The sequence below is a fragment of the Hypanus sabinus genome, chromosome 6 (assembly GCF_030144855.1).
Source record: "Hypanus sabinus isolate sHypSab1 chromosome 6, sHypSab1.hap1, whole genome shotgun sequence".
Taxonomy (NCBI): Eukaryota; Metazoa; Chordata; class Chondrichthyes; order Myliobatiformes; family Dasyatidae; genus Hypanus; species Hypanus sabinus.
The window spans coordinates 53293839-53320660 of record NC_082711.1 but is presented as its reverse complement, the minus strand read 5'-3'; the positions used below and the strand labels follow the sequence as shown (position 1 = coordinate 53320660).

General features: G+C 40.2%; 1 protein-coding gene across 3 annotated transcripts in view; it reads left to right on the top strand.

Moving 5' to 3' along the window:
- The window catches only part of plxdc2b (plexin domain containing 2b), a 435240-nt gene that overhangs the window by 334278 nt on the left and 74140 nt on the right, over positions 1–26822 (top strand). For all 3 annotated transcript variants that reach the window (XM_059972140.1, XM_059972142.1, XM_059972141.1), the window contains exons 10-12: positions 13409–13469; positions 13813–13966; positions 16577–16615. In XM_059972140.1, coding sequence (XP_059828123.1) covers positions 13409–13469; positions 13813–13966; positions 16577–16615 — 254 coding nt within the window. The remainder of the gene's footprint in view (positions 1–13408; positions 13470–13812; positions 13967–16576; positions 16616–26822) is intronic.

Below are 26822 nucleotides of genomic sequence, written 5' to 3'. Positions count from 1 at the left end.
GACTAAACTCACATAATTTCCCAAATATCATCAAGTTGAAATAAGGTTGTGTTTGCATTATTAATGTTGAGAAGAAAAAAATGTTAAAGGTTTTTTTTCCCCTATTGTGAAATAACTATGGCAAAGATTGCTATCTTAATCTAACTTTTTCTGAATAGCTATTTCAGAAAATATTGTTTAATTTATCAGGACAGCATAATGTGGGAAAAAACAGAGAAGTAAAAATGATAAGGATGAAGAAATAAACGTGTTGCATGATTGCACTTGTTACAATATAGCATGATAAGTAAAAACATCGTAATTGCCATTTCAGAGTTACTGGTGAGGAACAGTTTAATATTTGTGCCTGTCTTGTCACTCGCTGCTATAATAAGTAACTTTAGTGAAAATGTTATGAAAGACCTGCTAGCTCCATCCAGAGGGAAATTAGTTATTTTAATCAGTGCCTCTGTATGTCAATGGGATAATGAGGCACATCTACTGAATTTTAACTCAATCTTCACACATTTGAAATGTCAGTGTTTTAGGCAAGTAAAATATTGTGTTTACAGTATTCTAATGATCTTTCTACTGTATTTTAATGGTGTTCTTTGTGATTGTCTTTTGTGCTGAACTTCATTTTTTTTTACATTCTTCATCATCGTCCATTTATCTTCTTCCAAGATTGTACAAGATGATAGCAATCTCTGCTATTTCCATTCCTACCTTCTGAACATAGACTTCACCTACAACGTAATTAATAGTTCTGTGTTAAGGAACTGCAGCTGGAGCTCAATGAACTCCAGAGGTTGAAGGGCTGATTGACAAGAGTTGCAGGAAGGTAGTTATACCCAAAGTGCAGGACATAGGTAACTGGTAGACCATAAGGAAGGGGGGAAAGTGACAAGCAGGCAGTGCATGGACCCCTGTGGCCATTCCCCCCCCCCCCCCCAGTAACAGGAAGAACACTTTTGATACCTTTGGCAGGGTTGACCTTTGGCAGAGGAAAACACAACAATCAGGTCTCTAGCACTGGGTTTGCACTATGACTCAGAAGGGAAGCTGGGAGAAGAGAGAGCATTAGTTGCAGAAGATTCATTGGTTAGGGGAACAGATAGGAGGCTCTGTGGAAGAGAACAGGTTTCCTGGATGGTATGTTGCCTCCCTGGAGCCAGGATTGGGGCTATCTCGAATCAAGTTCTTAAGTGGGAGGGTGAGCAGGTAGAAGTCGTGCTCCACGTTGATACCAGTGGTATAGACAGGAAAGGAGTTGAGACCTGCACAAAGCAAATTCAGGGAATTAGGTGCTAAGTTGAAGGAGAGGACCGCCCGGCTGTGATCTCAAGATTGCTACCAATACCACGTTCTAGTACACATAGGTAGATAATACAGCTTAATAATGTGGCTAAAGAGATGGTGCCGGAGGAAGGGCTTCAGTTTTTTGGATCACTGGGCTCTCTTCCAAGAAAAGTGGGACTTGAACAGTTGTGATGGTTTGCACCTGAACTGGAGGGGGATTGGTATCTTTGCAGGAAGGTTTATTAGTGCTGCTTCAGGTGGGTTTAAACTAGAGTTCATAGAACATAAAAATCTACAGCACATTACAGGCCCTTCGGCCCACAATGATGAGCCAACCATGTAACCTACTCTAGAAACTGCCTAGAATTACCCTAGCGCATAGCCCCGTTTTTCTAAGCTACATGTACCTATCTAAGAGTCTCTTAAAAGACCCTATTGTATCCGCCTCCACCACCATCGCTAACAATGCATGCCACGCACCCACCACTCTCTGTGTTAAAAACTTAACTCTGACATCCCCTCTGTACCTACTTCCAAGCACCTTAAAACTATGCCCCTTTGTGTTAGCTATTTCAGTCCTGGGCAAAAGCCTCTAGCTATTCACATGATCAATGCCTCTCAACATCTTAGACATTTCTATCCAGGGGATGGGGACCAGAATACAAAGGTGGATAGTGAAAAGAAATGACGTTAAGCCTACATAAAAATATAGGATCTGTCTGACTGCTCATCTTTTTTCCAGTCTTGATGAAGGTTCTCAGCCCAAAAAGTCGGCTGGTTACTCTTCTCCATGGATGCTGCCTGGCCTGTGGAGTTCCCCCTGCATTTGATGTATATTGTTTTGATTTCCAGCATCTGCAGGTTTCCTTGTGTTAGGAACTGAATAGTTGGTCATGGTGGGAAGAGTGTTCTCAGTTGAATTCATTTCAATGCAGGGAGTACTGTAGGTACAGCAGATGAGCTTAGAACATGGATCAGCATTATAATATTGTAGCCATTAGTGAGACTTGGTTGCAGGAGGGCCAGGACAGGCAGTTCAATGTTCCAGGGTTCTGCTGTCTTCGCCATGATAGAGGGGTAGATATTAAAGGGGAAGGGTGGCATGACTAGTCAGGGAAAATGTCATGACAGTGCTCAAATAGAGCAGACTGCAGGTCTTGGCTACTAAGGCTTTATGAGTGGAAATGAGGAACAAGAAAGGGATGATCATATTAAAGGGATTATATTGTGGTGAAAATTTGGACCATGGTTTGGCTCATTTAACCCAATTGCCGTTTTTATTGCAATAAGACAGGCACAATAACTAAGGGTGAGAACCCATACAGATGGGGGAGGTGACCATCACACACCCTGGTTACAGTCAGGGTGACCTACAAACGCACAAGTGAATAACTGTAGAACCCAAGCTAAAATGTAACAATAAATGAACTTGAACATCCCAGCATTACCCTACAAACACATTTTATAACAAGAACAATAAACCGCGCTGGCTATCAGGAAAGCTGGGGTGAGCTGTTGACCACCACCTACCCCATGTGCCACACTGCCCCCACCCGAGGGGTGAGCCATCCCCAGCAACCTCAGAGTCCAAGAGCCCCAGTGGTGGTTGACATTGCCACCTCGGATGCTGGGGTGGGGTGTCTGGAGCCCCCACAGGAGAGGAAGGCACTCTTTGGTTAGACAAGAGGCAGGGCCCCCTCAAGTCTCACTTCCTTACTTCAGTCTTGCTGGTTCAGTGGTGGCCAGGACCCATTGAAACCTACCAAGTGTTGAAAGGACTAGATAGAGTGGATGTGGAGAGGATGTTTCCTATGGTGGGGGTATCTAGAACTAGAGGACACAGCCTCAAAATTGAGGGGCAACCCTTTAGAACAGAGGTAAGGAGGAATTTTTTTAGCCAGAGAGGAGTAAATCTGTGGAATGCTCTGCAACAGACTGCAGTGGAGGCCAAGTCCATGCGTATATTTAAGGTGGAAATTAATCATTTCCTGATCAGTCAGGACATCAAAGGATATGGCAAGATGGTAGGCGTATGCAATTGAATGAGATATGTAATCAGCCATGATAGAATGGTGGAGCCATTCACGATGGGCTGAATGGCCTAATTCTGTGTTCCTATTCCTTATGGTCTTATGAAGGTTGGTCAAGAAAGTTCAGTTGCTCAGCTTTCAGGATAACATGATAAGTTTGATTTTACAGTAGCGTTGTGGGAGAAGCCAGAGAGAGGAAGTAGACGGTTTCCGCTCTAACTGGAGGACTTCAATTAGCTGTGTGCAACGGGGATTCGTGGTGGTCCGTTGTTGTTTTCGTCATCTATATCATTGATTTGGATGATAAACTGGATGAGCAAATTTGAGATGACATCAAGATTAGGGGTGCAGTAGATGTTGAGGAGGACTATCAAAGCTTGCAGCATGATCTTTACCAGCTGGAAAAACTGGTTGTAAAACAGCAGATGGAAGTGAATGCAGACAAGTGTGTGGTGTTGCACTCTGGGAGGATGAAGCAGAGCTGGAGCTGCATTGTGAATGGTAGGACAATGAGAAGTGTGATAGGGCAGAGGGATCTGGGAATGCAGATAGATATTTCCTTGTAAGTGGCATCAGATGTAGACAGGGTCATAAAGAGAGCTTTTGATCTTCATATATCACAGTATTGAGTACCAGAGTTGGGATGTTCTGCTGAAGTTTTATAAGAAGTTTGTGAGACCAAATTTAGAATATTGTTTGAAGTTCTGGTCATCTGTCTGCAAGAAAGGTGTAAATAAGACTGAAAGAATACAGAGGAATTTTACAATGATGTTGGCATGATTGAGGATCTGAGTTATAGGGAAAGGATGAATAGGTTAGGACTTTATTCCCAATTGTGTAGGAGAAGGAGGAGAAGATTAATAGAGGTATACAAATTATGAGGGTATAGATTGGGTAGATACTAACAGGCTTTTTTCCACTGAGGTCGGGTGAAGCTAGAACTAGAGGTCATTGGTTAAGGGTTAAAGTTAAAATATTAATGGGAATCACTACAGGGAGCTTCTTCACTCAGAGTGTAGAATTGTTGGATTATGTTGTGGATCTGAAAAAAATGAATGGACTCTTGAACAACACACTCAAAATGCTGTAGGAACTCAGCAAGTCACGGGAATAAACAGTCGATGTTCCAGGCCAAGACCCTTCGTTCATAAGTCCTGATGAAGGGTGTCAGCCCAAAATGTGAACTGTTTATTCAGCTCCATGGATGCTGCCTGACTTGCTGAGTTCTACCAGCATTTTATGTATGTTACTCAAGATTTCCAGCATCTGCAGAATTTCTTGTGTGTGTGAATACACTCGTCAGGATTGCCAACAAAATAAATCTATAGTTTTATCACCTTGGCATGGCTGAGGTAAAGTTATCCTATTCAGCTTCCATTAGAAAACCTGCACCTTCAAGCTCAGTCCTTTCAGTCAGTATACAGGCACTGACAGATTCTTCGGTGATCAGAGGTGAGCTGCAAGCACAAGATCCAGCTTATATTCTATATAATCTACAGAGTGGTACTTCATCAAACCTGTTGCTAAGACCACTTCCACAGCCAGTAAGTAACTAACTTTTGTCTGCCAGCTGACTCTGGGCATTTAAAGCTTCACCTGCACCTCAACAATTCATTATTCCAAATGTTTTCTCTCTAGTTCCGCAGATTTCACTTGCCTCACATACACATGCCAGTCTTGGCCTCAGCAACCACTTGTCTTGAAATCCTTTCCTGACCTCACTATACTCCTTCACCGCCTCCAGCTAGAATTTACCTTTTATTCTTCCAGTCTGATGGGCCATGAAATTCCACCTTCCTGGTACTCCCCCACCCACAAATCTACCTCAAGCCCCTTCCCAGCCACCTAAAAATAAAGATTTTATCCATTATATGATTGAAACTTCTACTTTCAAGCACTTAAATACATCTTTAGTGCCTATTTCTTTTACGTCCTATCTCCTCTCACCCAACAAATATCTACTGCTCCTCCAGAAAAATAGTAATGTTCATGTTGGGTTTTTTTTGCATGAAGGATGCAATGCTTGGTAAGTTATTTTTAACTCCTGTGACTTCAAAACCTTTCCAGATGTTATCACTGGATTTAGCACATTGATTCGTTTGTAGACCAGATGTGTTGCAATTTTTTTAAAAACTCTCCTATTCCTCTCTTCCTACTGGAAGCACACTTACCACATGACACTGGCAGTTGGTTTTGCATTCTCTCAAGCATTTCCACTTAAAGCTCATTATAGTTATAAATTACTAATCTGACTTAAATAATTTAATTCAGTTCTCACCCATGGTAGGCCAGTCCTCCCTTGAACTAAGTGCTTTACAATGGCCATCACTGAATCGTGGCTGAAGTATGGTTGTAGTTGGAAGCTGTATGTCCAAAGTTACACGTTATATCAGAGGGATAGAAAGGTAGGCAGAGGGGGTGGTGTGGCACTACTGGTAAAGAATGGTATCAAATCAGTAGAAAAGTTTGACATAGGATCAGAAGATGTTGAATCCTTGTGGGTTGAGTTAAGAAACTGCAAGGGTAAAAGGGTGTTGATGGCAGCTACATACAAGCCTGCCAACAGTATCTAGGAGGTGGACCGCAGATTACAACAGGAAACAGAAAGGTGAGTCAAAAGGGCAGAGCTGTGGTAGTCATGGGAGATTTTAATATGCAGGTCGATTGGGAAAATCAGGTTGGTAATGGATCGCAAGGGAGTGATTTTGTTGAATGCCTCTGAGATAGCTTTTTAGAGCAGTTGGTCCTTGAGCCTCCTAGGGGATCAGCTAACTTGGTAATCTTTGCGGTTGAAACTAGGAAGACCTCAAAAATTCTTGAAACCACGAAATACTTGGAAGAGGCAATATGGACTTGAGTTCTTTTAGATAGCTTCTTGCGATTTGTATTAGAATGGAAGAGAGAAGAAAAACTTGACAGGATCATCTCTATTATCAAAGCATTAAAACCAAATTCCCAGTTAGTTTATAACCTGACCAAGAGGAGCAGAAGAACGCTTGCAAAGTTTTTAAACATGTTGATGTGATGTGATGTTAAATCAACTCCATGTGATGTTAAATCAACTGTTAGGCCCCTCCTGTGTTGTATTTTACTTTCCAGAATTAGATGGCAAGCATTGTGTAGCCATGACAGAAATTAATCGCACACTTTCAATTGTTTCCTAAGCTAAATGTGATATAACCTAAATATCTCTTTAGATATAAGTCACTACTCACATGGACTCTGATTTCCATGATTTAAGTTTTGCAAAGCAATTTTGTGCAAGTTAAACCTTTATAAGTGGAGGTTTAAAGAGATCTGTTTGAAGATTAACTTCAAAGATGCAAAGTCAAAGATTCAACTTGCATTTATTATCAAAGTGCATATAAATTATGCAACCTTGAGATGTGTCTACTCACAGGCAGCCACAAAGCAAGAAACCTATAAAAACCCAATTTAAAACAGAAGTCTAACATCCAATGCACAGAGAAAGAGAAAAAATACAGAGATGATGCAAAAAATAGAAGCAACCAGCAACATTCCAAACCAAATTGAGTCCGTAGACCCCGAATCACCATAGCATCTGGAATAGGCCCAAAGCCTGGATCTCAGTTCATCATGTAGTGGGGCAAATCACTGCAAAGCTTGCAGACATGAAGCGTGTCACAACAGGTGCAGTCTCAGTCTCGGGTGTGAACATCATGGGAGAGAGTAAATGAAATCTGCCAAACCCTCGCCAAGAGTACCCTCACCCTGCCTTTCCAGTCTATCTGGACCAGCATTTAAATTGTCCGACACAAGATCATGCCGCGATTAGGACCTGGGCCCCGCCACTGCGAAATGCTCCAGGCCTAGACCTTGCCACCCAGTGATTCACTTTGGGCCTAGACATTGCTACCTTACGATACACTCTAGGCCTATACCTTGTCATCCAGTGATTTGTCTGGGCCTAGACTGCCCCCCATCCCAAAGCTGTTCCCAACCTCCAAGTCTCCTAATCACTTAGAGCAATCCAACTTTGCACTTGATTTAAGTGGACAGGCATCAAAACTCATCCACCTTGACTCCTCTCTGAATCACTCATTCCAACTCCATCTCTGACAGCAGCACCATCTCTGTCTCAAACACATTACACTTGGACCTTGCAACACACCAGCACAGCTCATCTCTCAAGTCAACTTTGCCTCTGCTCACCTCCTCGTTGTTTGTGGTGATAGTTTACCACAATTTACCTCATAAAAAGTATTATTTATGATGGTTTAGTCATATTTCTTGCCTTTAGAACGATCAGTAAGCTGTCGCACAGTTTCAGTAGCGCCATCTTAAACCGGAAGTTTAACCCCACAAAATTTTGCAAATTGCTTTGGGTGCAAAATGTAATTTAAATATAAAGAGAATAGAACCCATAGAAATTTGTAACAACCATTAGCAATATTCTGTGCATGACAGCAGGTTTGGACATCTTAAAAAAAAACAATTTTTAATATTGCAAAATCTTTTTTTAACCTGGAAGCAAGAATTATTTCTGGACTGTATCAGAAATAAGTATTGCCATCTTAACTAGCCTGATTTACCATAAGGTAATCAGGATTTAAGTAAACGTATATGTTAAGTCTAAGGGCAGACTGAAGTTGTCCCAAGGGGATTTTCCTTATCAATTGTCATTACTCCAGCAGAAGAAACATGGACTCTCTTACGGAGCTACAGAAACAAACCACTGACGTGACATTTATATAATAGTTCAATATTTTACCTCTGTTGAGCTGACAGTATGCTGAAATCCCTGCATATTTTCATCATCTAGCATTCTTAAAATTCTTTTCTATTAATCAGTGCGATTTATTTGACAATTAGATTGGTTTGCAGTATATTTCCTTGTGCAGGACTGTGAAGCTTTGGCACTGTAATAATTGAAACTGATTTCAGGATCACATAACAGAGTAACTGATTTTCTCTATGGTTGTTCTTTTGACACAGTTCTCTTCTCTCACGGTAGCTGGTGCAAAAGCCTGTAATTTTATATGTAAATTGTATTCAGAATTATTAATATCTTACAATCAATTATATTAGTATTTACAACTAGCATTAGATGTTAGGCTTTTCCCCAACGTGAGTCAAACAACAGTGGGAGTTTCTAATAAATATATTTCTAATAAATGTGTTTCTTAAAAAGGTCTAAGAATTAAACTGGAGCTTTTGTCCTCTAGGGCAGTAATTAGCCATGCTATGAAACATAAATTCTTCTCTAGATTCAATTAAGCCGGAACATGATTGTATATTTGGCAAACTGTTTTACAGATTTCAAGTCATTTTCAGATACAGATGTGTGCCGCTTAACATCCATTCAGACAACGTCCGATCACATATACGTCCGTAGTCCTGATCGGAGGACGTGACATAGCGGACGTAACCAATCTCGTGTATCGCACATCACTTGAGTGTAGTAGTGTTATCTCTCTGTTTAACTTTCTTTCGAAAATATTACTGCAAAGTGCCTCATGGCTTCCAAACACAGCAAAACCACTCCTAGTGAAAGCAGCAGCAAGAGGCAAAGGAAAAGTATTGATTTGAAAGTGAAACAAAAGGTTATTAAACAATATGAAGGCTGAAAACCAGTGAATGTTACTGCTCAGGATTTAGCCATGTCGCACTCAACAATCTCGCCAACACCTCCTGAAGAAGTGGAACACTATGAAGAAGTTGAGAACAGTAATGTGGATAACCCTGATCCTCTTTGATAAATTGTGTGTGATATAGGCTAAGGAACTGTTTACATAAAAGTTTAAGAAGTGGAAAAAATTAATAAGTTCAAAAATGAAATTAAAAAATTATAGTGTATGTATATAGTGTACAGTATACAGTTTTATTGTAAGTTCTTGGTTATTTAGTCAATACAGGTACACTACAGTACTCCATATAGGTTTGCTAAGTATACAATATGGTGTTCGCACAACGTTCAAATCAGATAAAGCCTGATTTCACAGAACGTATTGTGGACACTAAGTGACACATACCTGCATTTGAAAATGGTTACTAAAGGGTGGTGGATTTCCATAGGTGGCGATTTCTCAAGTTATAACTGGTATATATTGTTTCATAGAAACATAGAAAACCTACAGCACAATACAGGCCCTTTGGCCCACAAGGCTGTGCCGAACATGTCCGTACCTTAGAACTACCTAGGTTTTACCCATAGCCCTCTATTTTTCTAAGCTCCATGTATCCATTCAAGAGTCTCTTAAAAGACCCTATCATTTCCGCCTCCACCACTGCAGCTGGCAGCCCATTCCACACACTCACCACTCTCTGCATAAAATCACTTACCCCTGACATCGCCTCTGTGCCTACTGCCAAGCACCTTAAAACTATGCACTCTAGTGCTAGCCATTTCAGCCCTGGGAAAAGCCTCTGACTATCCACACGATCAATGCCTCTTACTATCTTGAACACCTCTATCAGGTTACCCCTCATCCTCAATTGCTCCAAGGAGAAAAGGCCGAGTTCACTCAACCTACTCTCATAAGGCATCATCCAGACAACATCCTTGTAAATCTCCTCTGCACTATGGTTTTCACGTCTTTCTTGTAGTGAGACGACCAGAACTGAGCACAGTACTCCAAGTGGGGTCTGACCAGGGTCCTATATAGCTGCAACATTACCACTCAACTCTTAAACTTAATCCCACGATTGATGAAGGCCAATATACCACAGAGTCAACCTGCATAGCAACTTTGAGTGTCCTATGGACTCAGACCCCAAGATCCCTCTGATCCTCCACACTGCCAAGAGTCTTACCATTAATGCTATATTCTGCCATTATATTTGATTTCATTCATTTTTCTTTCATAGTTTTTTAGAACACAAGGGGATTTTGTATCTGGCAATATTTGAATATGTTTCAATAGAAATATGAAACAGAGGAGTCACATTTTCCATCAAGTTTTAAGAGAAACTTCATCCAGAAACACTCAAAATTCAAAAGGCATTGCAATATCAATAGAAAAACTCCTGAAATGAAAATCAAATTGAAACTGCAGGTACTGGTAAACTAGAACAAAACAGAAACAATTGGAAAAACTCAACAAACCAGGCAGTATCTGTGGTAGTCTTTGCCTTTGAACATTGATTATTTCTCTTCCCACAGGTGCATCCTAATTTCTATTGCTAACTGAATTGCCATCATTCCATTTTCCTGCTATTTTAGCAGTGGAATGTTTCAAATAGATTAGCAGTTTAAGGTATTGGACAGAGGAGCTCTCATGATTTCTCAATTTTTAAAGCCTCCATTTCCAAATTTGTAACTGTTCTCTTATATGCAAATTGTTTCAAAGTCAACACAAACAGATCAGTAAACATGTTCGTTGCTCTGATCACTAGCTTGATTGTGGAGCAAGTAATAGTAACCTTGTTCTTCATGACAATGTATCTGCAGGAAACACCTTCTGCTGCTTTGTTGTTGAAGTAGCAATGTTTTTTGTTGAGAAAATCGACTCAAATGAGAAATAAAAACAGCTGTACTAGTATTCGCTATCTACTCAAGGACTCCCATGGCCACCCTAATTTAATTCCTCCCATGCTACTTCATAAGGAGCAACACACAAAATGCTGGAGGAACTCAGCAGGCCAGGCAGCATCTATGGAAAAAAGCACTGTCAACTTTCGGGCCAGAACCCTTCAGCAGGACTGGAGGAAAAAAAGCCGAGGAGTAGATTTGAAAGTTGGGGGAAAGGAGAGAGAAACACCAGGCGATAGGTGAAACTTGGAGGGAGGTGAAGCAAAGAGCTGAGAAGTTGATTGGTGAAAAGGACAGAAGCCATGGAAGAAAGAAAGCGTGAGAGGGAAGAGATGGGCTGGCAAGGAGATAACATGAGAGGGGGAAAGGAGATGGGAAATGGTAAAGGCGTGGGGGGAGGCATTGCCGGAAGTTTGAGAAATCAATGTTTATGCCATCATGTTGAAGTCTACTCAAACAGAATACAAGGTGTTGTTCCTAAAACCTAAGTGTGGTCTTATCATGACTAAACGTATTGATGAAGGTAGAGCAGTAGATGAAGTGTATATGGATTTCAGCAAGGCATTTGATAAGGTACCCCATGCAAGGCTTATTGAAAAAATAAGGAAACACGGGATCCAAGGTGACATCGTTTTGTGAATCCAGAACTGGCTTGCCCACAAAAGGCAAAGAGTGGTTGTAGATGGGTCATATTCTGCACGGAGGTCGGTAACCCATGGTGTGCCTCAGGGATCTGTTCAGGAACCCTTACTCTTTGTGATTTCCAGTGTTTCCATTATATCTTCATTCCCCTTCTACCATGGTTTCTGTCCTTTTACATTTGATGTAATCTATTCAGTTCTAGTTTCTATGCCACTGCTCTCACTCGTCTCCTCCCACTCTGAGTAAAGACAGCCTTTCTCACCTTCACATCAGCCTCCACATGCAACAAGTCATCCTCTGTAATTTCCAGTACCTCCAACATATATGCTGCATCCAGGCACATCTTTCCCTTTGGTGCCTTTCCGCGTCCTAAAGGGACCAGTCCAGCTGCAGGTGTTGCATACCCTCACTATACCCCGCAGGAAATGAGATATTGGCGGTATCCGGAACTAGAAGGCACATCCTCAAAATCGTGGGGAGACCCTTTAGAACTGAGATAAAGAGGATTTTTTTTCGCCAGAGGGTAGTAAATCTGTGGAATATTCTGCCACAGACTGCGGTGGAGGCCAGGTCCATGTGTATTTCTAAGGTGAAGGTTGATCATTTCCTGAACAGATAGAGCATCACAGGATATGGCAAGAAGGCAGATGTACAGGGTTGAGTGGGATCCGGGATCAGCCATGAAGGGATGAAAGATCAGACTCGATGGGCTAAATGGCCTAATTCTGCTCCTATGTCTTCTGGTCCTGCGGCCTTTCTACCTGTTCTCTTACCACTAAGCTGAGCCTAAATGGTTCTTTCAAGTGGAGTGGTAATTCAACTGCATTTCCAATCTTGTGCACTGCACCAAGTGCTCATAATGTTTTCTCTCTGTATCCGCGAATTCAAACTCAGGTCACTCAGATATGTCCATTCTGTCTGCAAGCATTGTACCAATGTTTCCAATTGCCCATCATTCCCCCTTTGATGGGTCTACCTCTGGCCTGTTCTTGTACTCCAACAAAGACAACTTGAATCTATGGTACTTCAACCTGACCGAACAACCTTCCATCCCCCCATTTCCAGAATTCACATTTTTTTCCTGGCTTCAAGTAATGTTAGATTTTCCTGACTTCCTATTTTGCCTTTCTCTGATGTAGCTTTGTGATTAATTAGTCTTTATCAACCTCTTGAGAGCTGATTTCATTATTTTGCCTCAAATCCTGCAACTAAGCTTACCTTTTAAACTTACACTTCTTCCCAGCCTTCTCAGTAATTCATAATTTGGATTATCTCCAGCTTTTCCCAGATCTAAGGGAAGGTATTTAGCATGAAGTATTAATTCTGTCCCCTGCATAGTCAGCTAGTATATTTAGTAGTTTCTGCTTTAACTCATCTTTCCAGCATGAACAATATTTTGCTATTAATCTCTGTTTTTGCCTTTGGAGACTGAGACTGAGGTAAATTTTATGACAGTCTAGAGCAGGGGTTCCCAACCTGGGGTCCAAAGATCCCTTGGTTAATTGTCAAGGTCCATGGTATAAAAATGGCTGGGAACCCCTGGTCTAGAGCTATTTCACCTTCCCACAGAGAAGTGAAATTACTATGTCAGGGATGTAGAATACATGCCTCTCGTGCAATTAATTGGGACCTAAAAAGGGTTATTGGATACTTTGACATTAGCTGAAACATTAACTCTTCTTTCACTACATAGATGCTGCCTGATATGATGAGTAATATTAGCAATGTTGTATTACTTCTAATTTGCATCATCGGCAGTGTTTGGCTTTTTCACTAATCACTGTGAGTCTTGACTGACAACTCCAGGCCAGTGAAGTAGGAAATCTCCCACTTCCCATCTTCTATATTTCCTGCAGTTCACTATCCCACAGCCACTGTTTGCTTGAGGAATTCTTATCGATTGTTTTCTAAACAGATGCATTATATGGAAATGATTATTTACAGTTAATACTTTCTATATAACCAGGTGTTCCAATGGATTCGATCGTCATCGACAGGATTGGGTGGATAATGGCTGTCCTGATGAGGTATGAGGGTCTGAAGTAAAGCTGAGATAAATAATAAAACAATATTAAAATTATAATAGGATTTTCTTATATTCATTAAATCATTGTCATGAAAGCCAATGAGTGTAACATTACTAACTATATTGATGCCATTGAGGAAACGGATGGATGGTTTTCAGCTATAAGATTAAGCTTATCTAATCCAATCAGACAGTTGTGCGCAGTGTTACATTATGATAAATGTTGTGTCCAGACAATCTTTCTAGTGGTAATTTTGTAGACTTAATAATGGCTCAGAGTTGTTGGTTCATGGGTGTAATTGGTTTCTACACTGCTGGAGATGAATCGCTTTTCTTTCTGCTAGTCTAATAATAAGACCTGTAACATCTCGCCTGGGGAAATGACTCGATCTTCTTCAGCGACGACAACAACGTCAACGACAAAACCCAGAACCTCAAGCACTACATCCACAACTATAATCACATCTGGCTTTCCGACTTCCATCTTAACCACAGAAGGTATGTGGAAATAAAACATAATTGCAAATCAGTCACCAGTCATGGAATACAATACAGCTGAGTATATTTGTTTTCTTGAAATATTATTCGTAAAGCTTAACTATCATTTTTTAAAAAAACTATTATTATGCAAATTTTGCTTTTGATTAGAAATTATATCAGTTTTAATAGATGGCTAGTGGAGGTTATTGAAGTTTTCCAGTTAAATAACATAATATGTGTGGTATCATGAAATGAGTCACAACAACTCACATTTCAATCAGTGAGGAAGTGTAGTTACAAAGACAAATGGGATTACATCCTCATGTTTACAATTGAGCCAATTGCCTTGACAGTTCTTGGCCAGTATTCAGAGTCTGGAAGCAGGGTTCTGGAAATTCATTATGAATGAGTATATGCATCTACAAAGCTGTGTTTTCCATGTTCAGTGAGAATCAACACGAAGAACATAATTCAGCTGTTAATTCATTATCAATGAAAACTTTTCATAGTTACTAAGTAGTTTAGCTTGGAACATTTGGTCTGTATGAACCACTGAAGAAAAAAGAATCCATATTTTTGGCAATTAAAGCTCTCCTTGAGCCTGCTTCTTCTCTACTTGCACACATCTTCCAAAAAAGCTGTTGATTGTTCTAGAGAAGCCGCTACATTAAACAATTCAGAAGGAGAACAGTCCCCTCGGTCCTATTCCCTCTCTTAGTTATATAAGGAAAACATATAGCGTATAACTCAAGTTACACTGATTATGATTTGAATCAAAAATATTGAAAATAGATTTGACATAAGGTAGGCTTCTTATTTTTTACAACTTTCATCCACAAAACCAAACAAATCTTCAGTTTTTAAATTTGAGATAAAGGTTTCAGATGTAGGTTTAGCTGTCACACGTAAATGAGAACATACAGCGAAATGCAAAATTTGCATTAAGAGCCAAGATGTATTGCCTTACATTCTGGCACCTGCAGTGCACACCCACAGTGTTCCACAGAACACGCAACATAAACAAAACCAGACAACAGAACAAAACAGCCCTTTCCTCACCCTCACACTCATACAGCTAGACAGGCCTTCAACACCAGGACAGGCCGACTCTAGGCCTTCGTTCCTTGTCCCCGGATTCTCAGACTCACAGATGGTAGGCCTTCATGATAGTTGACTGTAACGATTTGAATATTCAGCTGCTTGTAATTTAACTTGCTGAATTTGCATTCAATTAAGGTGGTATATTATCAAGCTAATAAACCATTATAGTCATTATATGGCAGGAAGAGCCCTTTCACATCAATAATTTTTATGAGTTTTATTTCATCAGGCATAAATCACCCAATGGCACTCAGGTAGTACTGTTGAACATTTAGTATTGGAGTCATCTATGAGGAGGCTGTAGATGTGAGGCACAGGCTATACTTAAATTAAAACTCCGTTTAACTGTACTCCAATCACAAATAACTGAGCCGCCCTTCATCTTGACACCATGCTGTTCCTTTCTGTAACTCAGCCTCACATTGTGTTCATGGATTCCCGAGTTCATGAAGATTATGTGAGATCAGAATTTTATATCCAAGGACAGTGTCTCTACAAAACTGGCAAAGATTGAGGAAGATTCTTCCTTTAGCATAATGCATTTGGTTGGAAGTATGAAGGAGAGAGGACATTGTGTAGAAAATCAAATTTGAATTGAATTGATAAAATCGTTAACCTTGGATTGGTAATGGGGCTTTGAGAGAGACAGGTAAGATAATGAAAGATTGGAGGTGGGAAAATGTTTGCCTCACTGTTACTGCACAGCAATGGATGATTTAGGAATGTCAGATACTGGGTGGTCCCTCCATCTACAATGCACATGTGAGGAGTGTGATGGAGTTGATGAATGCAGCACCAACAACAGTGAGAATTTGGAAAGCCAGCATATTTGATCAATACACCATCGTGACCAGAAAATAACCTCTCCCTCTACCATTGCACACTGTGAAACACCTACCACAGTTAATTCATCAAGTCTGCTTCAGCAATGCCTCTAAAATCTTTTACTTTTACCCTTGAGAAGAAATGAATGGCAAAAGCCCCATCTGAAGTTTCCCCTCTAGATTTCCTAACATGAAAATATAGTCCAATTTCTTCATTGTAACTGAGTCTGACTCCTGGATCTCTCCAGCTAACAACGTTTCAGGAATAGCTTCATTGGAAGGCTTGTAGTATTTCAAATCAGTTTTTTCAAGATTAATCAGAGATATAAAATGAATCCTAGTCTTAGTAACAATGTTCCTCTCTTGTTAAAGAATTTTTTTAATGATGCTTTGTTATATACTATTGACCTATCAGAAAATATTTCTTCCAAATTGAGAGTTAATACAGCATCATATTTGTCAGTAGCCATATTTAAATGGATTTTATTCTAATTAGAAACAAACTTTAATCATAGATTGTAAGTCATTTAGATGAGGTAATATTTTATCGGTTATCTTTCATTTGAAAATGTACATTGGTACCTTAGGCAAGTACTATTTGGGTTTTGCTTTGTGTACCACTCAATAGGTCAATATTCTATCATCTGAGACATGTAATAACTGTTTCTAACTCTTAAAATACATCTTATTAATCCTCTTACAGATGATACAAAGATTGCTCTGCATCTGAGAGACAACGGAGGTGGGTGTTGTATTTCTATGAATGTATGTATTCATTTTCCGGTTGAATCAATTTAACACACCCTGTGGCATTTAGCCAAGATTTCAATATGGATTTGATGACAAAAAGGACATTGCTTGTTTGCAGGAATCACTTCTAAATAGATCGTACTTTAAGAGACATTTGTCTGTATTTCATGCTTGCCAAGACTCAGTGTGAAGCTGCAATAAAAACTGACTTCAGAATGGAGACTGATGCCCACATCTGGTGTATGGTCCCCATACTTTTTATCAGAGTTACACATCAAGTATATTGGATGTGAAAATATCAAAGCAGTTTTATTGATTTTGTTTTGATTTTAGATATTTTACATCTTGTAATGCCACAGTTTCTGCAGCAATTTGTATGAGTGATTAAGAACTGAATCTGAAGAAGGCAAATAGTATGTTGATTTCTAGTTCAATAGTAAAATGTTGCTCTAATTGCACTCCTGCTGGGCTCTGAGCTGTGGTGAATCCTACCTAGGCCATAAAAGGTTGATATTCCTGGAGTAAACATCAAAACTCTCCTGAAATTCTTCTGATGTTGTAAAGGTTATAACACCTGGTCTCTCCTCTTTGGGGCAGTACAGAGGTGTAGTTAGCACAAAGATGCTGCCTCCCAGCTCTAAAGACCTAGATTCATTGGTGACCTCAGGTTTGGAGTTTGACTTTATTCCCATGGTCATGTGGATTCGTCTGGTTTTCAAACACATTCCAATGATGTACAGTTGGTGGGTTAATTAGCATGGTAAGTTGACCTGAGAATTCTGGAGTGGTAGGTTTGAAGAGAAATTAAGCAGTTTAGACCAATATTTCCCTGCAATTAGAAGAATGAAAGATGATTTCTCTGAAATAAGGGAAGCTCTCAACGGGTCTGATAGAGTCAATGCAGAATTAACATTTGCCTTGTCTTAGTTGTCCAAAACCAAGATTTTCAAGGTAAAAGGTGGACCATTCAGAGGAAAAATTCTTTCACATACAAACTACTGAAGCTTTAGAACTCCCCCAGTGGAAGCCTGGGAGTAAAGGCAACATAGAAACCTGGTGCAATATGGGAATCAACGTACCATGAGTTAGTTATGACTTATTGTAGAAATTGTCAAACTTCAAAGAGCAGTTGGAGAAGACTGAAATTTATTATAAGGAGGCCACTGTGGGGTGCTGCTCAATAGTGTAAAAAAAATCACTTTTGTGCCAGCTACTTTAAATACTCTATTGACACAGATCTCTGACTAACTATTGCAAAGTCTGAAGGGATGAGTTCTTCCATATTTTACCCTTCATCCCCTTAAATAACACTGAGCTCTCAATGCTCTTGTTCTGTTGATCTCCCCTTAGGACTCTCACTGCATAAATAGACCAGCCTACTACGGAAACCCTTGTGAAATTATCCTTGCATGATGTCAATGAGAACTAATATCAATCTCTACTTTTCCCAGGCTAGTTGCCAGAACTGCAGAACCTATCCTGTTATGATGAAAATTTCTTACACTCAATTACTGTCCGTAACCTAACGTCAACTTGAGCTTTCATTTAATTGATCTAGCAGTTTACCTTGTAATTCTGTTTTATTTCAAATTGGAAGCAAGTCCCACAGACATTATGCAATTCTTATTTGTTACAGCAATATACTTACATTGAAAGTTCAGTTCTAAAAATTACAGTCTTCTTTCAGCGGAGACCCACATTAATAAATCCAGATAATCTAAGGTCATCTTTACACCAGGCTCAGGCTGGACACCTATTTGCAAATTAAAAGGATGAGACTAATGTACATCCCTAGTATGTTTCTGAGGCTTGGTCTAACCAATCTTATAAAGTGGAGTTGCAACTATTCTGACCAACATTCCATTAGGCCCTAAGGGAGGTGAAATAAACCATTTCACAAGTAGATGTACATTTCCTGAAAAAGTTAGTTTAATGATAGAGAGGTTATTCCAATATTTTTCAATGAAATTCATTACTTATTCTGGTAAAATGGACACTTACACAAGGTTTCAACTGAAGCCTATCAAAGGCAGAAAGGAGGAATCTACCATGGAAACAAATAAGCTTCTTGGACATCTTCCTTATCTAGGTGAGTATAGGAGAATACCCATTCAAGCCAGCCCCATCCACCACCTATATATAAAAGTCTAGAAGGTGAACCCAATGGAAACTAAGTTCCCACCCAAATCCTCAGGCCTCTTCTTCAGAAATCTAGTTTAATCTTCCTATGGCCAGGAATTTTTGGACCCATATGTACTTACTAAAAAAGTATTTCACACCATCGCTGTAGAAAGAGATCCTCATTCATACTGTTTGATATCCCAAAGATATTGACAATTGCCCTGCTTATTTGCATTTTAGCTTTTGAAGACAACTAAGATTGACATTTATTACGCATGTTTGCTTTCCTGAGGATGTGCTTGAAGCAATTGAATAGTGAATTAAGCCTCGAGAGCACAACCTGTTAGAGTGTAACTGGATCCTGTTGATGCTAAGCAAGGCGTAGATAGTGTATTTCCTTCCCTAAAGGAGATGAGTGAGTTTTTACGTCTGGGCACATTGTGCATTGGAGAATCACTATTAATAGTGTTTCTTCAAAAGGGAGTATTACAGGGTTGTACACAGCTTCACTCTTAACAGATGCGGGTTGAGTCTAGAAACTTGTACATCTTCTTGCAGTGTGTCATATTTTAGGACCAGAAGGGGGCCTGACTTCAGCATCGATTCCTTGAGCTTTTTTATTACATCTGATCCATACATGCTAGCTGAGAAACTAAAAAAAAAATCTTCAGAAAGCCTCAAGAAATTGATATGAGAACAAATTATGTGTGCTCTGTTATGGAAGTTTTTGGTGTACAATTCCTTCTACAGCTTGCAGGAGAAAGATCAAAACTATAACTAAGGAAGGAACAAAATTGCTCTGCTTTACCAGGAAGGTGAACAATAATTAAATTTTGTTTGTAATGACTTCAGGAATTCTGTTGCATTTTAACCACTCTTTCAATTGATTTATAAGATAATCAGAGAATTGCAGAGCCATAGAGCTATAAAGTGGGCTCCTCAGTCAAACTTGTCCATGCAGACTAGGTTGCCTAACAGAGCTAGTCCCATTTGCTTGTTTTTAGCCCATAACTCTCTCAACCCTTCCTATCCATGTACCTGACCAAATACTGTATGTTTTAAATGTTGTACTTCCCCATTCCATGTCCTCTGGCAGCTTGATCCATTTTTGCATCATCCTATGTGTGAAAAAGTTGTCCCTCAAGTCTTTTTTAAACCTTTTCCCTTTCACTGTAAACCTATGCCATCAGGTTTGGCACTCTTCAATTCTGGAAATAGACTGTGACTATTCTAGGTTTTCTGCTCCTATTCTAGACATTTCTAGACTATTCTGCTCCTCTCTAGATTTTATCTATAAGGTCACGCCTCAACCTGCAGTGCTTCAGGAAAAAAAAAGCATAGCTTATCCAGACTCTCCTTATAACCCATTCCTAGTAGCTTTCTTGTAACTCTTATTTACTCTCTTTCCAGATGGCAACAAATGTGCCAATCTCTTTATGTTCTTTTTCTGTTTCATATAATTTATGTACAGTATAATTGATATTCTGCGTGTTGTCTGAACTGAAAATCCTATAAACAGGTTGTTCATTATATCAATATCTCACCGTTCTTGTGAGCAATGCCGGGTACTCGGGTTGGCATTCTTAAGGAATTATGTATCTTCATTCTCTGTTCCGCAACACTCCCCATGGCCCTACCATTTACTGATAAAGGTAAGTATGAAAATGAATGTTACTGAGCACCAGCCCTTTAGACAGAATGGATTAGTGCCTAGAATAGAGCAAGGAGAAGTACCGTATATCACTGTCATGTACAAAACATTTATATAAAATTTGTACAGTAAGTTGATACAGTGGCCCACGATGTCAAATGGCTGTGACAAGCAAACGCTGTTTTCAGTACTACACTTTGTCCTGGATTAGTTATCACTGTGGAACTTCCATGGAAAAACTTTCATTGAATATATTCCACTTCCAAATGACCCCAACAGACTATTGCATCTGGTGCTCCCATTGCAGCCTCCTGTACATCAGCGAGACCCGACGCAGATTGGGGGACTTCTTTGTCGAGCACCTCCGCTCTGTCCACCACAACAGACAGGATCTCCTGGTTGCCACCCACTTCAACTCTGCTTCACATTCCCATTCGGATATGTCCGTACATGGCCTCCTCTGCTGCCATGATGAGGTCAAACTCAGGTTGGAGGTGCAACACCTTATATACCGTCTGGGTCAGGGGTTCCCAACCTGGGGTGCCCACACCCCTAGGGGGTGTGAGATGGAATTTCAGGGGGTGCGACAAACAGTGGCTTGTGTGCTTGAGTGACGAGTCACGAGTCATCACTCAGCCAGCTGCCAGTGTGCCTTGAGAAGTGGTAGTAACGTTTGTCCCAAGCATGCTCCAGTCTCCCGCTGCCCGAGTCGAGAGAGATGTAAACTCACTCCAGTCTCCCGCTGCCCGAGTCGAGAGAGACGTAAACTCACTCCAGTCTCCCGCTGCCCGAGTCGAGAGAGACGTAAACTCACTCCAGTCTCCCGCTGCCCGAGTCAGCGTTGAGGATTCTCATCAGTGTTACCTAGGAAGTTTTTTTTTATTAAACAAAATATACTTTATTCAAAAATAAAATTATATACAATAACCATTCAAAGACTTTCAATTCTTTACAGTTGGTACCATTACTGTCTTTACATTTTCAAAGTTCAAAAGTTTTGCCACCCACGTGGCACTTTGTTCTTTCGTATTTACATTCAGGGGGTATATCCCCAACCCCCCTACCCGTCAACCCCCACGGGAGAAGAACCGTAGACTGTAGTCCTTCCCGACTGGGCCCTTGCGGTGGCTGCACCGAGTTTGAGTGTGTCCCTCAGCACGTACTCCTGCAGCCGAGAATGTGCCAGTCGACAGCATTCCCCCACGGACATCTCCGTGTGCTGGTAGACCATAAAGTTTCGGGCCGACCAAAGAGCATCTTTGACCAAGTTGATGATCTGCCAGCAGCACCAGATGTTGGTCTCAGTGTGTGTCCCCGGGAACAGCCCATAGATCAGAGTCCTCTGTTACGCAGCTGCTGTGGATGAACCTCGACACTGCCCCTTCCATCCTCCTTTACACCTCAGAGTTGAGGAGTCTCATCAATGTTAGCTAGAAGGTTACATCTCAGAGTTAAAAATCATCTCATAATGCCAAAATCTTTATACATCCCAAATCAACCATTGAGTAACGACTTCCCTTTAAAACTAAACCCGCAGACAGTAGGTAAATTATTCAATTATAAAATTTTAAAAAGCCGCAATTTGATAAAAAACTGTTGAAGTCATTCATTCATATTTGTCTCAATGCATTAAAGAAGTTTTTGAATTTCAAAGGCTTTTTTTTCGTAAAAGATTTTTTTCTTGAATCGTTGATAATTTTGAATTGTTAGTTGAGGAGGATCATGGTTAGCACCGAGGACTTTGAATCGTGTGATGGGAGTTCATATCTCCGGTAATCATCGGAAATAGGTGTGTAAATTCAGTAGATAGTAGCCTAATAAGTTGCATCGCGTCTCCGCAGCATTTCCACCTGACGATTTATCTTGGCGTAACCGCAGATAATATCGTAATATAATATTCAAAAGCATATTTCTCGCGATACTTTGCTATAGGTGTGTCTAGTTGAGTAAAGCCATCATCCCTGACTTAGTCAGATAATTTTTCTCATATTAGCTCATATTCTTCTCTTTACCTTTAACCCTTCATCATGTCAAAAAGAAGGAAATGGAATGATGACTATGTGTGCTTTGGTTTCACTTGCACAACAGGAAATGATGGCTTGCAAAAACCCCAGTGCATTCTTTGTAGCGTTGTGTTTTCCAACTCAAATCTGAAGCCATCCAAGTTTCAAGAGCACGTCAAGAACAAGCATGGCGGAGCTGATGTTGAAGGAAACGATGTTGGGTCATTGAAAATCAAAAGAGCTCGTTTTAGAAAATTTAGAAAATCACAAGGAACTCATCCAAAATTAGGTTTTTGTTTCTGTTGAAAAACCACTACTTCTTGCTTCATACCAAGTGGCATATAAAGTGGCCAAATCCAAGAAGCCCCATACAATTGCGGAAGATCTCATCAAGCCACGTGCACTGGAAATGGCAACAATTATCCTGGGCAAAGCAGCAAGAAAATAATTTGAACAGGTGCCCCTATCAAATAATGTCATTCACAACCGAATCAGTGATTTGAGTGAAGATATTTTGGACCAAGTCATCTCTGATGTCAGAGCTAGTCCTCTTAAAATCTCTATTCAGTTGGATGAGTCAACTGATGTCTCCAGTTGTAGTCAACTCATCACATTAGTGAGGTATGTCAATGATGGTGCTGTGAAGGAAGATTTCCTGTTTTGTAAAGATCTGAAAACAAACACAACTGCAAAGGATGTGATGCAGCTGGTGAAAGACTTCTTTGCCAAACATGATTTAGATATCAAAGTCATTGGTTCTGTGTGCTCTGATGGGGCACCTGCAATGCTTGGAAATAAATCTGGCTTTTCTGCATTGATGAAAAAGGAGATTCCAGACTTGCAAGTTACCCATTGTTTTCTTCATCGGCATGCTTTGGCATCAAAAACACTGCCTCCAAATTTGAAGAAAGTCCTTGATACTTGTGGGAAGATCATCAACTGGATTGAGGGGGGCGTGCTTTGGACCATCGCATCTTCAAATCATTTTGTGAGGATCTGGGGAGTGAGCATTCAGTTTTGCTTTTCCACTCAGAAGTCCATTGGTTGTCATGAGGACAAGCTTTAACCCGCTTCTTTGTTTGGACCATCGCATCTTCAAATCATTTTGTGAGGATCTGGGGAGTGAGCATTCAGTTTTGCTTTTCCACTCAGAAGTCCATTGGTTGTCATGAGGACAAGCTTTAACCCGCTTCTTTGAACTGCGGGAAGAAATCAAATTTTTTTCTGGAGGAGTGTGAATGTGATATGGTTGGGGCAATGGAATCACAGGAATTTGCCCAAATGCTGGCTTACTTAGCTCACATTTTCACTCGTATGAATGACCTGAGTGTTTTTCTTCAAGGAAAAGGGACAAACATATTGAAGGCTTGTGAAAAGTTGAATGCCTTCAAAGAAAAGTTACATCTTTGGCATCGAAGGATGAAAAAAGGCAGTCTCTCATATTGTCCTTTACTAGAAGAGATGGTTAATTATGCTGGATCCATAACTCCTACTGTGTGTGAAGAAATTGTGGCTCATTTGGAAATGCTGTCAGAATCATTTGATGGATACTTTGCTGCTGGAGACCTGAAGATTTCAGAAGAATGGATCATGAATCCATATTCCTACAATTTGGAGAAAATGTCAGATGATGAAGAGTTGAAGGAAGATCTTATTGATTTGCGGACAAGTCGAGCTCTTGAAATGCAATTTGAAAGCAAGACTTTGGAGGAGTTTTGGTGTGCAGCACTGGATATGTTCCCAAGACTTAGTGGAAAAGCACTCCGTGTCCTCATTCCATTTGCAACAGCATACTTGTGTGAATCTGGGTTCAGTTCTCTTTTGTCAATCAAAAAATCTAGGAATCACCTGAACCCACAGGCAGACCTGTGGATCGTGGTCAGCAAGAAAGTTCCACGTTTTGACAAAATCATGAATGAGAAGCAGGAGCAAATAAGTCTTTGAATTTTATGTTCACAATTGGGATTGATTTTACTGTCTACAATTTTTTCTGAATAAATTAGAATCTAATTGCTCAATTTATATTTGCATTTTATGCTCTGAGTTAAAAGCTTATTTTTTTAAGTTCAATTTATTCACCCGCAGTATTGTATGTTGTTCAATTTGTGGTTCAAAAATTAGAAATTAGACTTCTTCATCTTCAAATATGATATTACTTTTGTAGGGGGTGCGAACATTAATCAAACATTTCCTAGGGGTGTGGGGCATAGAAAAGGTTGGGAACCACTGGTCTGGGTAGTCCCCAGCCCTTTGGCATGCACATTGAATTCTCTAAATTCCAGTAATTCCCTCCCTCTCCCTTCCCCCATCCCAGTTTCACTCTGCCTCCTCCTGCTGCCTATCACCTCACTCATGATTCTGCCTTCTTCTATTACCCATAGTGCTTTCCCCTTAGATTCCTCCTTCACCCTTCCTGCCTATCCCCTCCCCCACCCCTTGATCTTTTCTCTGATTGGATTTTCACCTGACACCTACCAGCCTTTGCCTTCCCACCCTCCCCTACCTTCTTGATAGGGCCCCTGCCCCCTCCCTCTTCAGTCCTGACGAAGGGTCTCAGCCTGAAACCTTGACTGCTCGTTTCCACGGATGCTGCCCGTTCTGCTGAGTTCCTCCAGTGTGTTGTATGTGTTGCTTTGACCACAGCATCTGCAGTGTACTTTGTGTTTACAAATGGAATTGTGTTATTTCTTTGTCATTCCTTTCTTAGTTGTAAGATGGTGGACTCTACTTGAGGGTAATTAATTTTAATCAAATGCAATTGAGTCATTTTAGAAAAAATCAGCCAAAAAAGTACACAGCTCAACAGTAAATCCTTTTCTCAGCAAAGAAAATCCTACTTAAAGCATGATATTAAACATATCTCCATGAACATTTTCACAAAAATGATGTTCTAGTTGCGGCAATGACTGCTAGAAATGTTTTTGTTTGCACAGTGAGAGTACAATGTTTGCACATTGGGAATGCTAACTTTGAAGGGCTTACAAGGTATTGATAATGAAAAGCCTCAGCCTTAGCTAAAAGTTTGTATTCTAGCCTCTAAATCAAAACACTATGTATAGTAACCACATATCAAAGGCTTGAGTACATAAGCAAATGGAGTGTTGTGTTGTTGAAGGTACGTCTTTACAGACAAAATGCTGATCTACAATCTTTGATGGAGAGAAAGCATTATAAAATAAAATCTAGAAAAATATGCAAATATAACCCATTAGATAGTTAACAAGACTATCCAAAGGTTAATATACAGATCGTGTCCAAATCATACATTTATTGCAGAATTGATCTTAAAAGCAGCCGCAAAGTGTGTAGGAATACTGTTTTTGTAGAATTTATTCAGTTTACCTTGAGGTGTAATATAAATATTGGGTTCAAATCGCAGGTGCTGGAGAAGTGAAAAAACCTGAGAATTGTGAAAATGCCTAGCAGGTCAGGAATACAGTGGAGAGAGAATTGGAGCTCAGATGTCAGGTCTGCATATCATCAGGATTGCTCAGGGTAATGCTGCAAATGCACTTCCCTCACAAAATCACCGGTTTTGACTGGGAGTGGGTTTTGCATGAACTTGGAAGGCAAAAATAAAATAAAGATTGGCTGTTGTGAACAGTTTGTGGCCCAGATTATTTTTAATTCATGGGGCCTCATTTGCATCCACCTAAGCAGCACTGTCAGAAACTGTGGGGAGGAAGAAGGCAGACAGCCAGCTTCAGACTGGTTAATAATGATGGGCTTGTAAACCACCTACTGCTATCAATATAAGATACTGCATTTAGGCAAGCAGGGGGAGACTGAGGCATTTTATGAGTAGGAAGTTGATGGAGACACTCTGTTACACAGACCGATTGCAAACCATTGCTTTATGCCAGTTAGATTTGAAAAAAGTATCGCTGATGGTCCAGTCTGCTCCCCGGGATCTAATTATTTAGTTCAGTGAATATGAGAAATGACTGGTGTCTATAGCCATGTGGCTGGAAGGCAATAGAATTGTTTCAGTTTATAAGAGTAGCCCATAATAGTGGTATTGAATAAAACCTCGAGGGTAATGGAAGAGCATTCTGTGTTTTCCTGTCGTAACAGGAGTTCTCATGAAATGAACTCTGTAATGAACTCCTAATAACTCTGTAATTAGTTTGGATGAATATGCAACATCTTTCCAAAGTTATTGATAAGTTGTTGGATCATGCAGAGTAATTATTCATAGACTTGAGGTAATTTAAGGTTAGTTCTGTGATTCAGCTGGAATATTGACTTAGCTGCTGTGGGTCAAACATTTGGATAATAATTGTTTAGCAGGCAGTGGAACAAACTGTTTATTCTGCTGACTGTTTACATGATGAAATTCTGTCATCTTTTGCCATGCAGATCTTCCATGCTCAAGCATCCCAATCTCTAGTGTCCTGATCACCTCACCTTACTCATGGGAGTCT